The sequence below is a fragment of the Scyliorhinus torazame genome, chromosome 3 (genome assembly GCF_047496885.1).
Source record: "Scyliorhinus torazame isolate Kashiwa2021f chromosome 3, sScyTor2.1, whole genome shotgun sequence".
In the NCBI taxonomy this organism is placed as follows: Eukaryota; Metazoa; Chordata; class Chondrichthyes; order Carcharhiniformes; family Scyliorhinidae; genus Scyliorhinus; species Scyliorhinus torazame.
Genome location: NC_092709.1, coordinates 95,535,950 through 95,548,178, shown reverse-complemented (window position 1 = coordinate 95,548,178; position 12,229 = coordinate 95,535,950). Strand labels below are relative to the sequence as shown.

The following is a 12,229-nucleotide window of genomic DNA, read 5'->3' as shown; positions in this document are numbered from 1 at the left end:
AAACACTATATGAGCTCAGAATTGTTGGAGGAGATATTAGACGGGCTGGTTGTACAAAAAATTGATAAATTACCAGAATACACAAGCTTTGATTTTCCAAAATTCTGCCGATTTGGAACTGTCCTAATAGATTTGAAATTGACAAATGGTAGATTGCTATTCTGGAAATGAGGGAGCGGAAATGGTGCACTAGGAGGCCAGGTAGCCTAATGTCATACAAACATATGAACACGTGAATTAGGAGCAACAGGAGGTAATTGAGCCCCTCCAGCCTGTTTCGGCATTCAATAATATCAAGCTGATCTGATTGTAATCTCAACCCCACTTACCAGCTACCCCCAATAACCATTCACGTTCTTACTTATCAATAATCTATTTACATCTGCCTTAATATATTCAGCGACTCTGCTTCCACTGCCTTTTGAGGATGAGTGTTCCAATGACGCATCACTCTCAGAGAGAAAAAATACTTCTCAATTCTGCCTTAATTGGGCAGCACCTCATGTTTCAACAGTGACACCGAGTTCTAGATTCTACCCCAAGCGGAAACATACTTTCCACATCCACCCTGTGAAGACAGCTCAGGACCTTATATATTTCTATTAAGTCGCCTCTTTCTCTTCTAACTCCAGTAGATGCAAATCTAGTGGGTCCAACCTTTCCTCATAAGACAACCCACACAATCCAAGTATTAGTCTGGTAAACCTTCTCTGAACTGCTTCCAATGTATTTACAACTTTCTGGTATGTGGCTTTGCTGGATTCATTTGGAGCATTCATTACCCATCCCTTGCTGCCATTTGAGATGGTGGTGCCTTCTTTAAACCACTGCAGTGCATGTGGTGTAGGTACACCCACAGTGCTGTTAGAAATGGAGTTCCAGGATTTTGACCCAGAGACATTGAAGGAACCAAGTCAAGGTGGTGAGTGGCCTGGAGTGGAACTTGCAGATGGTGGCGTTCCCAGGAATCTGCTGCTATTGTCCTTCTAGATGGTAGTGGGTTTGGAAGGTGCTGTCTAAGGAACCTTGATGGGTTACTGCAGTGCATTTTGTAGATGGTACACACTGCTGCTACTGTGTGTCCGTGGTGGAGGGAGTGAATGTTTGTGGAAGGGGTGCCAATCAGGTGGGTTGCTTTGTCCTGGATAGCACATAGCACTCATTCACTTTTAAAAAAAATATTTTTAATAAAAGCTGTTTCATTAGAAAACAGTATAACAACATAATACAAAACAGATGCTTCAAGTTACGATATAAAAAGAACATAATCAACAAACAAGAACACAGCAATCCTACCCCCATATTGGACTGAACAAAACCCCCTTAACATCTGTCAGTGACAAACTCCTGAAAAAAGTAAATGAATGGCTGCCATCTTAGGTAGAACCCCTCTACCGACCCCTTTAAGGTGTTCTCAGCCTTCTCCAAATGTATAAATTCCATGAGGTCACCTAACCAGGCCGAGGCACTGGGTGCAGTAGGGGACCTCCACCCAAGCAGAACTCGCCTCTGGACTATTAACGAAGCAAAGGTGAGGACACCCTCCAAGAACTCGCTTCCGTTTGCCCCTAAATGGAACTCTGATCACTAAGCCACCCCAAAACTTTCTCAATATTAGCAGCCCAATAATAAAGTAACAAATTGGGTAAAGCTAAACCACCTGACTGTCTATCCCTCTGGAGAAAAGTTCCTACAGATTTTTGGGGTCTGCCCGCCCAAATAAAAGAGGACACCAGCAAAAAAGGATTTAAGGAGAAAAGTGGGGAGACACTGAAAAATCTGAGTTTGATGAATTCAGTTGTTTTCTTTTTAACATGTTTTGTCGATGAAGTAACCGTGAAACTGTCAGATTGTCATCAAACCCCAACTGAATGGTACAGTGGCACAGTGGTTAGCACTGCTGCCTCACAGCGCCAGGGACCCGCATCTGACTCCAAATTTGGTTTAATGTCATTCTGGAATTTGCATATTTCCTCCATGTCTGCATGGGTTTCCTCCGTGTGCTCTGGCTTCCTTCCACAGTCCAAAGATGTGCAGGCTAGGTGGATGGGTCATGCTAAATTGCCCCTTTGTATCCAAAGGGGTTGGGTAGGGTTACAGAGATAAGATGGGAAATTGGGCCTAGGTATCGGGTCGGTGCAGACTCAATGGGCCAAATGTCTTCCTTCGTCACTGTAGGAATTCTATGAACTGGTTGACCTATTCCTTTAGGGAATGAAATCTGCCATCAAAATCCAGTCTGTGTCGATATATTACTCCAATGCTACACCAGTGTGAATGATTCTCAACGGCCCTCTGTAGTGACAACACAACTATGCATGGACCACAAATGCTGGCTAGTCGGCAACATCATCATCCTGACAATGAATAATAAAAACAGCAACAAACGCAAAGATAAGGTGAGGATACCCCGGATGGTGGAGAGCAGCTGAAACCACAAGTTCAAAGTCGCCTGTCACCTGCTCACAAGCACACTAGGCCACACACCAGGCCTCAAAGGGTATGTCCCTCAAATTGTTATTTTCCAAAAGGAATCTTTGTTTTGAATGAAAAATACAAATGGCACCACCATCTTCCAAGGGAGTCTTTTCATTAAAACTCTCTTTTCCAAAATAGTTGGCCTATTGGGAAAATGATGAGGAAACGGAAGGACCATGAGGGAAGCGTACAAAGGGAGTGAGAGTCAACAAGTCGCTACAGTGCATCTTGCATATGGTACTCACTGCTGCCACTATGTGCCAGTAGTGGAAGGATTGACTTTTGTTTTGGCCTGAGTGGTGTTGCGCTTCTTTAGTGTTCTTGGCGCTGCCTTCATCCAAACAAATGGAGAGTATTTCATCACACTTCAGACTTGTGCCTTGTATGAGGGTGGATAGACAGGCGGAATAGCTGCAGAATTCCCAGCCTTTGAACTGCTCTGGTAGCCACAATATTTACATGGCTGGTCCCAGAGATACTCCCACTCTACTCGGTCAAAGGCCTTCTCCACATCCATGGCTGCCACTATCTCCGCCTCTCCCTCCACCGATGGCATCATTATCACATTTAGGAGCCTTTGCACATTAGTATTTAGCTGCCTGCCCTTTACGAATCCCGTCTGGTCCTCGTGAATCACCCCTGGGACACAGTCGTCAATCCTCGTAGCCAAGATTTTTGCCAGCAACTTAGCATCTACGTTGAGGAGCGAGATCGGTCTATACGACCCACATTGCAGTGGGTCCTTATCCCGCTTCAAGATCAAAGAGATCGTCGCCTCCGACATTGTCGGGGGCAGGGTCCCCCCCCTCCCTTGCTTAATTGAAGGTCCTTACCAGCAACTGGGCTAACAGGTCTACATACTTCCTATAGAACTCCACCGGGAACCCATCCGGCCCCGGGGCCTTCCCTGCCTGCATGCTCCCCAGTCCTTTAACCAGCTCCTCCACCCCAATTGGTGCCCCCAAACCAGCCACCTCCTACTCCCCCACCCTCGGGAACCTCAGTTGGTCCAAGAATCGTCGCATCCCCTCTTTTCCCCCTGGGGGCTGGGACCTATACAGCTCCTCGTAAAAGGCCTTGAATGCCTCATTCACTTTCTCCTGTCCATCCTTAAAATCTCCCCCACTAACCTCTCCCTTTCCCTGCCCTCACTCTTCACCCTATGAGCCCTGATGGAGATTAACTCTCCCTTGACCACCATCTTCAGTGCCTCCCATACTACTCCCACCTGCACCTCCCCGTTGTCGTTGGCCTCCAGATACCTTTCGATGCACCCACACACCCTCCCACACACTTCCTCGTCTGCCAGCAGTCCCACATCCAACCGCCACAATGGGCGTTGGTCCCTCTCCTCCCCCAGCTCTAGCTCCACCCAATGCGGGGCATGGTCTGAAATGGCTATGGCCGAATACTCCGTTCCCTCCACTTTCGGGATCAATGCCCTGCCAAGAACAAAAAAATCTATCCGGGAGTAGGCTTTATGTACGTGGGAGAAAAAAGAAAATTCTCTGGCCAAAGGCCTGGCAAATCTCCACGGATCTACTCCCCCATCTGGTCCATAAACCCCCTAAGCACCTTGGCCGCAGCCGGCCTCTTCCCCGTCCTAGATCTGGAACGATCTAATGCTGTGTCCAGCACAGTGTTAAAATCCCCACCCATTATCAAGCTCCCTACCTCCAAGTCTGGAATACGCCCCAACGTCCGTTTCATGAATCCAGCATCGTCCAAGTTCAGGGCATATACATTCACCAGTACCACCTCCGTCTCCTGCAACCTACCACTCACCATCACGTATCGGCCTCCATTGTCCGCTACTATGTTCTTGGCCTCAAACGACACCCGCTTCCCAACCAGTATTGCCACCCCTCTATTCTTCGCATCCAGCCCCGAATGGAACACCTGTCCTACCCATCCCTTCCTTAACCTGACCTGATCTGCCACCTTCAGTTGTGTCTCCTGAAGCATGACCACGTCTGCCTCCAGTCCCTTTAGGTGCGCGAACACTCAGGCCCTCTTAACCGGCCCATTTAGGCCTCTCACATTCCACGTGATCAGCCGGATTGGGGAGCTACCCCCCCCCCGCCCCTCCCGGCCGACTAGCCATCTCCGATCTTAGGCCAGTCCTGTGCTCGCGCCTACCGCACCCTCCAGTCCCGCAGGCGGGGAACCCCCATCCCGATCACCTCTTCCATTTTCAGTTCCCCCTCGGACAGTGCATCAGCAACCCTTATGTTCCCCCCCCTCCCCAGATCCGCATCTAGCACTTTTGCTCCCCCCATATTACTTCCGTGAGTCAGCTGACCTCTGCTGACCCCGGCTTCCCCCGCCTTCCCGTTGATCTCCCCGTGTGGGAGTCTCTCCTCCTCCTTGCCTTCCTCCAACCCCCCCCCTTTTAGCGCGGGAAAAAGCCCGCGCTTTCCTGAGCCAGCCCCGCCCCCTATGGCGCAGCTCCTGTTGCGGCCATTATCCCAGTTCCCTCATCCCCGAGTCTCGCCTCCCTTCAGCACCGACGCCCAAATTCCCCATCATCTCATCTACAGAAAAGAAAAAAAGGGGGAATTTTAACCAGAACTCTACCCACATCCCCATCCATCATCCCACCCATGAAGTAATCTTTAACCATATTTACAACCCCGTGTACAACCAACATCTCCCCCCACAACCACATCCCCTCAGTTGGAGTCCAATTTTTCCGTCTGAATAAAGGTCCAAGCCTCTTCTGGCATTTCAAAATAATGGTGTCGGCCCTGATAAGTAACCCACAGTCGCGCAGGCTGCAGCATGCCGAACCGGATCTTTTTTTGTGCAGCACCGCCTTGGCCCGGTTGAAGCCAGCTCTCCTCCTTGCCACCTCCGCGCTCCAATCCTGGTAAACTCGGATCACCGCATTCTCCCATCTACTGCTCCGCACCTTCTTGGCCCATCTCAGAACACTTTCTTTGTCCGCGAAGCGATGGAACCTTGCCACTATCGCCCTTGGCGGCTCATCAGCCTTGGGTCTCCTCGCCAGGACCCGGTGAGCCCCTTCCAGCTCCAGGGGGCTCGGAGAGGCCTCCGCACCCATCAGCGAATGGAGCATTGTACTCACATACGCCCCAGCATCAGCTCCCTCCACTCCTTCGTGGAGACCCAGAATCCGGAGATTCTTCCTCCTCGACCTGTTCTCCAGGACCTCGATTCTCTCGGCCCACATCCTGTGCACCGCCTCGTGCGCCTCCATTTTTACCGCCAGGCCCAGGATCTCGTCCTCATTCTCATTCGTTTTATCTCTCACCTCGCGAAGCTCTACCGCCTGGGCCTTTTGGGTCTCCTTCAGCCCCTCGATCGCCAACAGAATTGGCGCCAGCACCTCCTTTTTGAGCTCCTCCACACAGCGCTTAAGGAACTCCTGCTGGTCCGACCCCCATGCTGCTCGATCTCCGCCCTCCGCCATCTTGCTTTTCCCCCCTCGTTTTTCCCGCCACTCCACCGCTAATCTCGACCATACAACGTAAGGGGGGACCTTACTTCACCTTCCCACATGGGATTAAATCAAAAAAGTTCCGTTGGGGCTCCTCTGGAGAGCCCAAAAGTCAGTTATCGCGGGAGCTGCCGAAATGTGCGGCTTAGCTCCGCATCACTGCAACCGGAAGTCCACTGTTTCAGTGTCTGAGGAGTCGCGAATGGTGCTGAACATTGTTCAGTCATCCGCAAACATCCTCACTTCTGACCTTATAATGGAAGGAAGGTCATTGATGAAGCAGCTGAAGATGGTTGGGCCAAGGACACTGCCCTGAGGAACTCCTGCAGTGATGTCCTGGAGCTGAGATGATTGACCTCCAATCACCATAACCGTCTTCCTTTGTGCCAGATATGAATCCGACCGATGGAAAGCTCCCCCCCCCCCCCCTCCCCCGATTGCCATTGACTCGTTTTGCTCGGGCTCCTTGATGCCATACTCGGTCAAATACTGCCTTGATGTCAAGGGCGCTCACTCTTACCTTATCTCTGGAATTCAGCTCTTTTGTCCATGTTTGAACCAAGGCTGTAATGAAACCAATTACTATACTCTGAGGAAAGAAGCTTTTCTTGGACTTTTTCGTGTCAGTGAACTCCATTTTCCTGGTTATTTAGAAATAATCTGGATTTATCATCTTTCTGGCATTTTTATATCTTCCCTGCTTCTCACAATGAATTATTTTAGTGGAAGGACTGTTGTTACATCGGCAGTATAGAATCTTGGAATGGTTACAGCAGAGAAGGAGACCACACCTTCTCCCCATAGCCTTGCATATCTTTTGACTTCAGATAATTATCCATTTCTCTTTTGAAGGCTTTCATTAACACCAGACTCAGACCGAGTATTCCAGATTCTCACCATGTGCTACGTAAATGTTTTTCTCTTGTCAGTTGTTTCTTTTGCCAATCGCCTTAAATCTGTGTGCTCCCAACCCTTCTGTCGATGGGAACAATTTCTCCTTATCTACGCTGTACATACCCCTAATGAATTTGAAAATGCTATCAAATCTCCTTTAGTCTTTTTTTGAAGAACAGTCCTGGTTTCTCCAATTTATCCACATGGTTGAAGTTTCTTGTTCCTGGAATAATTCTTGTGAATCTTTTCTGAAATCTTTCTAATGTCTTCACATCCTTCCTGAAGTGCGGTGCACATAATTTGACACAATACTCCCAATTGAGGCTGAATCAGCATGTTATGTAGTTTTATCATAACTTCCTCGCTTCCATTCTCCTTCCGTCCCTAATCAGTCCCATTCCTCGTTTTGCCACATAGTGCATGGAAGACTTCTAGAAGACTTCTAGATTTATATATTCAGATCTTCAGTGAATCCTCCTTTAATCAACTTTTTTCTAGAGTGTAAAGCTTTTTTTCCCTAATCTTTATTCATAAGACATCCCCTTTACATTTGACATCAATATTGTTCTTGTTCCCGGACATATTCCAAAGCATGTTTACCTTTATGATGTGGTGGCCAAAAATTGAACATATTTCCTGACATAATGAACTTTGTAAGAACTCCCCACCACCTTTGCAAGGGCCACTGGGGTGGGCAATAAATGCTGGCCTTGCCAGTGTGATGCTCACATCTTATGGGGCTGGTTTGCACAGTGGGTTAAACAGTTGGCTTGTAATACAGGACAAGACCAGCAGCATGGGTTCAATTCCCGTACCGGCCTCCCTGAACAGGTGCCGGAATGTGGCGACTAGGGGCTTTTCACAGTAACTTCATTGAAGCCTACTTGTGACAATTTTGTCAAAAAATAATCTTATTATTATGAACAAATAAAAAGATGCCTCTCTTGGGGCGGGATTCTCCGTCCCGCCAGCCGGCAAATGGGATTTCCCATTGTGGGCAGGGAAATCCCCAGGCGTGGGTGCGCTGCTGGCGCAACGGAGAATCCCGCGCTAGGTTCCTGAACCAGTCAGACACATACATTGGAATTTGTGACGCTTGCACTCAAGCTAATGCACAGAAAAGGTCTACCAACCCCTTTTCTTAAATCCTGTTCATTAATCTAATGTGAACTTTTTAAAAATTCTGTAAATATCAGCTGTGACTCATTCTTTTCCATGAATCTTACTACCAACAGCTGCTGCTGATGGCTGTTAATTCTCACAGCAAAACAAAAGTGCACATAATCTGGCATTGCATTACTGTTGCATCTATCTATCTAACTTAACAGGTATCTGCTACTCCTACCCCTCCTTGAACTGTCGTATTAGCTTTCTGGTGTGTTAAGCAGGTTGGCGTGAAATGTCTGAGCAAGTGTAACAGGATGAGAACAAAACAGAGGAGGTGACAAGTATTTTCTTATGGTGTAAAGAGCCATACCAAGTGGACAGTCAAGCTGGAACCCTTCAGGTAAAATTGGCTCATCAGGATAAATTATGCAGAATTCTTATTCTGTTGTTCAATTTCTGTTTGCACAGTGCCAGACCAATCAGCAGGGCTTTGGATCTTGGAGCTGACATAGTCGTAACTGGCAGATGCATCGATAGTGGCATTGCTCTGGGACCTCTCATTCATTCTGTAAGGCACTCTTTACATTAATATAGCTCTTAGCTTTCCAACTGTTATACCAAATAATACATTTTTGAATTGTAATAAAGGTAAAATAAATTAACAGCACAGTTAAAGTAAAATTATTCCGTTAATCCATGAGTAATGAGGATATTTTGTATGCAAAACATACAAATTTACAGTTGTAAAAATAACAATCTTACATCACAGTAGAACATTGTTAGTTGCAGTGTTGCTGATCCAAACATATCAACAATCGAAATGAGGACTTGCTATATTGTCTTAAACTGTAATGGTTGAAATGGGCAGTTCCTGTTGAATGAGTGGTTGACATCAGCAAAAAGATCATACTGTGTCATAGAAAATTACACTAATGTAGGAAAACTAATAACATTAAAGATTTTTTTTATAGGTGACTAAACATTACATAATTTGTTAGTCCAAATAAATCTCCAGTCTGAACAATCTCAAATGTTTTGCATTTTAAGTTTGGGTAAAACTTCACCTCTGATTAAGAAAGGTTCAGAGACTTGAACATGAGAGGCAAGTTAATGCTTCTGTGCAGTATTGAGAAAGTGCTATGCTTTTTAAAGATAAATTTAGAGTACCTAATTCTTTTTTTCCAATTAAGGGGCAATTTAGCATGGCCAATCCACCTACCCTGCACATCATTGAGTTGTGGGGGTGATACTGTGCAAACTCCACTCGGATAGTGATCCGGGGTCAGGATCGAACCCGGGTCCTTGGCGCTGTGAGGCAGCAGTGCTAACCACTCTGCCACCATGCTACCTGAGAGAGTGCTATGCTATCCAAGGTGCCATCATTTAGATGAGACATTGGACCAAACTCAGCTAGATGCAAAAACATCTCCTGGCGCTATTTGAAAAAAAGCATGGGGAGATCTCCAGTACTGGTCAATATTTATCTATCAACATATATCACAAAAAAAGTTATCTGATCTTCGCCTCATTGCTGTTTGTGGGACATTGCTGTGTGCAAATTGGCTTCTGAGTTTCCTACATTCAGTGACTACACTTCCAAAGTACTTAATGGCTGTAAAGTGCTTTGGAACACCCAGAGATTGAGAGAGTCACTTTTTTTTCTTTCTTGTACTAATTGTTCTGGGGAAATTATGCAGCTATCCGACTATAGTGTACGTCACCTTCACGCTCATGAGAGACCAGCCAAAGACTCTTGGGAGTTATGAACAAGGTCTTTCTTACAGCCAAAACTGGGTTAATGACATTCCAAACTGGTATGCCAGAGTGCACGGATTCAAGAATTGTACCGACAGTTATACATGGGGTTCGGTTACAAGAAATTAGCATATACCAGTCATTTTTACTAGCTATCTATTTACAATCGCTACTATTGATTAGATTTAAGTCATGCATAAGATATAATAATTAACCAATTACAAGTAGATGCTTACTTAACCATAATGTCCAATCAGTGCAAAGACACAAACACGCTGTCTCCTAATATCAAGAATGTGGGTATCAATCACCTACCCTGCTAAGAATAAGGGCCTTCCTAAGGTAAAAATGGCCACATCAATAACAATTCTGTATGATTATGTCTTTCTTACCAGATAACCTGAAACCAATACAAATGGTGAAAAGATCCCACATTGTTCATTGCCATCCTTGATAATGACCATCTGTGATTCCCTTTCCTGGGCCCCCATCACCAGCTAGATGTGTCCTTGGGAGTGTTTTTCTTACAGCTCGCTAGTTCAGCTAAAACCTTGTGTGACACAGCTCGGTAAAGAAGTGTTTAACCCCTTCAATGCTAAATGAATAACTATAGTTTCAAATCAATTCCGATATAATATTTTTTTCCATCACGAATGCACAAATTACCGGTTCACTATTTTGCTGGTCTTTGACAGTGGTTAGTATACCAGTTAAATTCAATTTCTAATGCAAGGGGAATAGGAAGCTAACGGAGTTCTTGCTTCTGACACAAAAAGCAACTGTGACCCAAAACTTACACATGTAGATATTGGATGGGAGCAGGAAGCAATTTGGCTGTGATGCCCCCAAAGTTCAATGTTCCATTAATAATCACCATCTAGTGCCGGCACGGTGGCGCAGTGGTTAGCACTGCTGCCTCATGGCGCTGAGGACCCGGGTTCGATCCCGACCTCGGGTCACTGTCCATGTGGAGTTTGCACATTATCCCCAAGTTTGCGTGGATCTCACCCCCACAACCAAAGATGTGCAGGATCGGTGGATTGGCCATGCTAAATTGCCTCTTAATTGGGAAAAAAAAGATTTGGGTGCTCTAAATTTAAGAAAAATAAATTATCACTATCTTGTCGGAAAACATGATTGAGGTACCCAAGAGCTTCACTGCCCATGGATTTATGAGGCAGCCTTCAGGAGAGGAGGCAAGGAAGTGAGTGGGAAAATTGAAGAAGGAAAAACATTCCCAAACCAATGCCAGAAAATACTGGACAATCTCAGCAGGTCTGGATGACACATTGTCAAGACTGGATAAATGGTCAGATTTATACTACTTTGAGGGAGGGAGGGTGCTTGGAGCAGTGGGGTTGGATAGAGGGCCTGTGTTAGGTAGAGATTAAGAAATCAGAAGCACAAAGGCACTTGGGAGTCCTAGTTCAAGATTTTCTTAGCCATGATGTGGAGATGCCGGCGTTGGACTGGGGTGAGCACAGTAAGATGTCTTACAACACCAGGTTAAAGTCCAACAGGTTTGTTTCGAATCATTTCAAGGAGCAGTGCTCCGAAAGCTAATGATTCGAAACAAACCTGTTGGACTTTAACCTGGTGTTGTAAGACTTCTTACTGTGCAAGTTAATGTGCAGGTTCAGTCGGCAGTTAGGAAGGCAAATGCAAAGTTAGCATTCATGTCGAGAGGGCTAGAATACAAGAGCAGGGATGTACTTTTGAGGTTGTAAAAGCCTTTGGTCAGACCCTATCTGGAGTGTTGTGAGCAGTTTTTAGCCCTGTATCTAAGGAAGGATGTGCTGGCCTTGGAAAGGGACCAGAGGAGGTTCACAAGAATGATCGCTGGAATGAACAGCTTATCATATGAGGATCAGTTGAGGTCTCTGGGTCCTTACTCGTTGGAGTTTAGAAGGATGAGGGGAGATCTTATTGAAACTTACAGTATATTGCGAGGCCTGGATAGAGTGGATGTTGAGAGGATGTTTCCACTTGCAGGAAAAACTAGAACCAGAGGGCACAGCCTAAGTCTGAAGAGACGATAGTTTAAAACAGAGATGAGGAATTTCTTCAGCCAGAGGGTGGTGAATCTGTGGAACTCCTTGCTGCAGAAGGCTGTGGGAGGCCAAATCACTGAGTGTCTTTAAGATAGAGATAGATAGGTTCTTGATTACTAAGGGGATCAGGGAGACGGCAAGCGAACGGGGATGAGAAACAAATCAGCCATAATTGAATGGAGCAGCCTCGAAGGGCCAAATGGCCTAAATCTGTTCCTATGTCTTATGGTCTCTCTGAGTCTTAAAGTTATGGATTCAATGCCGACTCCAAAGGCTTGAATTCAAGAAAATTAGGCTGATTTTCCAGTGCAGTACTGAGAGAGTACTGCAATGGCAGAGGAGGTGCCTTTCAGATGGGTCGTCTACCTCTCTGGTGGGCATAAAGATCCCAAGGCACAGTGCAAATAAGAGCAAGGAATCTTTCCTAAGTATCCTATAAAACAGCACAGCACAGAAGCCCCTCATGTTTGTGCCAGCTGAGGAA

General features: G+C 46.1%; 1 protein-coding gene and 1 long non-coding RNA gene across 3 annotated transcripts in view; one reads left to right on the top strand and one right to left on the bottom strand.

Annotated features, from left to right (window-relative positions):
• The window catches only part of lratb.1 (lecithin retinol acyltransferase b, tandem duplicate 1), a 270,816-nt gene that overhangs the window by 67,914 nt on the left and 190,673 nt on the right, over positions 1–12,229 (top strand). For both annotated transcript variants that reach the window (XR_011940145.1, XM_072496002.1), the window contains exon 6: positions 8,408–8,507. Coding sequence is in view for 1 of the 2 variants with exons in the window: in XM_072496002.1 (XP_072352103.1) it covers positions 8,408–8,507 (100 nt within the window). In the remaining variant the exon portion in view is untranslated. The remainder of the gene's footprint in view (positions 1–8,407; positions 8,508–12,229) is intronic.
• LOC140408589 (uncharacterized) overlaps positions 1–12,229 on the bottom strand; it is a 35,516-nt gene that overhangs the window by 12,392 nt on the left and 10,895 nt on the right. The gene's annotated exons all lie outside the window — the stretch shown is intronic.